The 3,843-nt window shown below is 43.3% G+C and overlaps 1 protein-coding gene across 1 annotated transcript; it reads right to left on the bottom strand.

Moving 5' to 3' along the window:
• LOC110022354 (protein terminal ear1-like) lies at positions 1 to 3,086 on the bottom strand. The gene is made up of 6 exons (XM_020721238.1): positions 2,443 to 3,086; positions 2,107 to 2,272; positions 1,592 to 2,020; positions 1,379 to 1,498; positions 464 to 605; positions 1 to 369 (listed from the first exon to the last, which is right to left on the bottom strand). Exons 1-6 carry the CDS (start codon positions 3,062 to 3,064, stop codon positions 1 to 3), a joined length of 1,848 nt encoding a protein of 615 aa, XP_020576897.1. The 5' UTR covers positions 3,065 to 3,086.
• Positions 3,087 to 3,843: the final 757 nt, after the last annotated feature.

Raw genomic sequence — 3,843 nt, 5'->3', positions numbered from 1 at the left:
TTAAGAAGAATAGGATAGCTGTAGCAAAGCCTGGGAAAGACGAGAAGCAGTCTCGTCGCCGCCGCCGTCTCCTTCCTCATCATCGCCATCGTCATCAGCTCCGTCGCCGTTATCTGACGGCGCGTGAGTTGAGGCCGTCGTCGAAGAAGCTTCTGCAGCATCCAACGGCTCCGGTTCCTCCGTCTCCCCAACGCCGCCAGCTGAACGGTTTAGATTACCCGTCCGCCGGATCAATCCCCGACCACCCACCGGCATCGGTTCTGTCAACTGCTTCCCATCTCGCGGTGGGCAGAACACCACCGGCATATACTCGTCCGTATCACAAGCAAATTTCGAGTTCTTAAAATGCTCCTTTAATGCTTCTAAACCCTATATATAAATTCACACCAAATTTTAATTTTTTTAGAAAAAAAAAAGTATCCTTTTTAACTAATTTAGAGAGGAAATCGTATAAAAATTAAACCTGCAATCGAGCATAGTTAACTTGACAAATCTTCCGGGAATTGAAGACCTCCCATGGCTGCTCATGAAACGCTTTGTGTAGCCTTACGGCAGCCTCCGGCGACGTCAAGTTCACAAACCCATAACCCACATTGCATTTGTTGCTGAGCCACAAATAAAATCAGATTTTAAAAAAAAAGATTTTTTATAATATAAACAAATTTAATTTATAAAATTCGCTGTAAACTCTACATCACTTCTTACAGCAGAAGTTTTTAATTTTCTTTTGGTTTTTGTTTTTGAGCGCCTTGATCAGTCTTTTCCAACTTACTCGAAATCAACAATATGATCTATGCCACTAGTGGGTGGGAGCTTTCACTTTATTATTCCATTGCTGCGCGCCCCCTCTTCTTCTAATTATTATTTCATGTCTAAAGTTTATTACTTTCTCTCTCCTCTCTACCTCTCACGTTCCGGTTTCCTTCTCCGGCTACCTTCTGGTGGTCTGGCTTTGTTATTGACGGGCAAGGAGAAAGGAACGATAAAGGAAAGGAAAGGAAAGGATGTGTCTTTATATGGCAGCGGCTTCATTACTATTTGCGTGAGTAACAGTGTACGGTTCAGATGAAGAGGGAGATAGGAAGAGGGAAAGTAGAGCAGGACTAATGGCTTTGTTTGGCTTGGTTTCAAAACAGAAAGCCAAAAAACTCTAGCATCGATCCCCTTTTTACCTTCTCCTTTCCTTCCCTTTTTAGGTCTCTTTCTTATCTCTGCAACTGCCACAGCTTATACTCACTCGAGCACCTGCAACCTCCCCTTTTCTCTGATTCCACCTATTACTGTAACACTTTGCTTGTTATACTCTACTTGCCTATTGCCTCCCTTGTTTTTAATATCATGGAAAACTAAAAGCCTGGGAAGAGAGAGACAAACTTACTTGAAATCGATTGGGAGATAGACGAAGTCGTATGATGAAAACGCCTCCTCTTCTCTTTCTCCAATCTCCTCGTTACACCTAATGCAGTGGTTGTCCAGCATTCTCAGCAGCAGCATCTGACTGCAATTGCAAAACCTCACAATAATTAAAAATGCTTATAAATAATATCTCATAAAAATATAAACTTTGCTAAACCTCTCTTACTCTCTCTACCTGTACTTGTTAGGTATGTTTTTAATCATCACTGTTGTTCTTGAATCCATTGTAGCAGTTGATGAAGATCCTTCCTCCATCGCCACGGCCTCCTTGAATTGAAACCTTGAATCCCCGCCATTCCTTGAATGATTCTTCCATCCTCTTCTGCTCAAATGCTGCTGCTTTGCTACTACCGACGATGATGAAGATGACGAAGACGACGCCGCTCCACCTATTTGCACTGAAGCTGTCTCTTCGTGCCTTCCCTTTCCCTTCTTATCCTCTCTCCCACTCTTCCCAATTTTCCTGTTGCCTCCTTGGTCCGAGGAAGAAGATTGCGCCGCAGCCGCCACCCACCGGCCGGTATGCGGCGAAGCTGTACGTACAAGCCGCGGCGGCGGGTGGCGGTGGCTGAATCCGCCACGGTTATGTCTGCCTGCGCTTCTTCTGTTAAAACAGCAAGAGTGCGTGCTACTTTAATGAATCTGAGAAAACTATGTATATTGATACATATATGGATTAAATATATTAACCTTTTACTGAGCCCAGCTGTAGAGCTGAATTCGACAACCAGTCTTCGTCCATAAACTTCCTTACCGTTAAACTCAGTCACAGCTCGAGCTGCGTCTCTTATATCGTAGAACTCGATGAACCGTTGATGCGGCTTCCATATCGTCTCCTTAACTTCCTTCACATCGCCTGAGTAACGTAACGGAAGAAAGAAAGAAAAAAAAAATCAACTTTCGAACTTGCCATAAAAAGGGAGGCCGGGGAAAGGGAAATCGAAAAAGATAATCATGGCATGTAAGATTTTGCCGACATACACCAAGCAATAGAAACATCTAAAATACAAACTATAATATTATTACCAAGAGAGCCGAAGAGTTGGGCGAGGTAGGCGGAGGGGAGAGAGGGATCGCAATTGGAGATAAAGATAGAGCCTTGATTAGGCCCGTCGACGCCTCTCGATCCGAACTGAGCCCACACGGCTTGTCCTGCGACGAGGCCGCGGCCTGCGAAGGGTGCTAGATCAGCTGCAGAGACAGATGGCCACTCAAGAACTCCCCAATTAGCAGGAACAACGCCGTATTGTCGACTAAGAAGACTTTGCTGACGCATGTGCTGGTCGCGGATCTCGAAGACGGCGGCGATGGAGCTGCGGAGGTCGTAGAAGTGGACGGTGGCGGATCCATCGGAGGTTATAGACGCGGAATCTAGTGATCTCACGGGGCCAAAGGATTCCATGGAAGACATCACCGAAGCTTCGTCGGTGTGGGGGGGAAGAAGGGTTAGAATGACAGCTCGGGATGGGTCGCCGTCGTCTGGTAAAGTATGGTGAAGCTGCAGGTTTGGATGGTAGGCGGCGGTCGGAGGAGGGGGAGGAGGAGGGTAGGGGAAGTAAATTTGAGCGGGTACTGAGCCGAACTGGTTTGAAGGGTAGAACTCCAGCGCACCTGGATCTAAGATATTCCCTCCGATTCCTCCTTCCATGCCACTCTGTTATGGTTCGATCTTCGAGTGTTTTTTTACTGGTTTTGAGGGTTTAGGGTTTAGGGATAAAGACGGAGGGGAGAAATCTCTGGAAAAAGAGTGGCTTTTGGGGGAGGAGTGCGGGGTGTGATGGCGGTATACCGGCGGGGAAAGGGAGAGATAGTGATAGAGAGAGAAAGAGACGGGGGTGAGTGGACTTTTAATGCTGAGGCGGTATGCCGGCGCTGGTTAAATGTTCTTAAACCTCTTTTTTATTCCTTAAACATGATATCTCATTTTAGCTGATATTAAAATGAGTCTTAATTTAGAACAAAATTTTGTTATAAACTTAGCAACTGAATAGCTTGAACTCCTATTTTAATGCTGTGAGGTTTCACTATTTTTAACCTTTAATTATTAGTAAAAAAAGGCATTTATTCGAGTGTTGTATTTTCTGATGATTAATGCTTTCTTCCATTAAATTATTATTTAATTTTATTAGTTGATGTCAACTTTTTTTAATGAGAAAAATATCGAAATGATCATATGATCCTTTGTAGGGGATGATTTTAATATGCGAATTTATCAATGCATTAGTTTATATTTTAAACTTTTTAATATTAGTTAAACTAATCACAATGAGAATTATGTTAGTACATATTAAAAAAAATTACTTCGAGATTTTTATAAATTATGAGCCTACAACTACTCATGTTAATAGTCAAAGTTTGTAAAGTTTAATACATATATATGTATGTATGTATATAAACGAACGACAGCTTAGAAGACCCCCAATCCAG

The sequence above is a fragment of the Phalaenopsis equestris genome, unplaced genomic scaffold, assembly GCF_001263595.1.
Source record: "Phalaenopsis equestris unplaced genomic scaffold, ASM126359v1 Scaffold000186, whole genome shotgun sequence".
Taxonomy (NCBI): domain Eukaryota; kingdom Viridiplantae; phylum Streptophyta; class Magnoliopsida; order Asparagales; family Orchidaceae; genus Phalaenopsis; species Phalaenopsis equestris.
Note: the sequence above shows the minus strand (reverse complement) of the source record. Positions and strands in the feature narration are given on the sequence as shown.

What these genes read in the sequence shown, in the direction of transcription:
- LOC110022354 (XM_020721238.1), bottom strand. Translation starts at nt 3,064, where the DNA reads ATGGAAGGAGGAATCGGAGGGAATATCTTAGATCCAGGTGCGCTGGAG. An exon ending in ACAGCTGGGCTCAGTAAAAG is followed by an intron (nt 2,021 to 2,106) that starts GTTAATATATTT and finishes CTGTTTTAACAG; the next exon opens with AAGAAGCGCAGGCAGACATA. An exon ending in TATCTCCCAATCGATTTCAA is followed by an intron (nt 606 to 1,378) that starts GTAAGTTTGTCT and finishes TTTGTGGCTCAG; the next exon opens with CAACAAATGCAATGTGGGTT.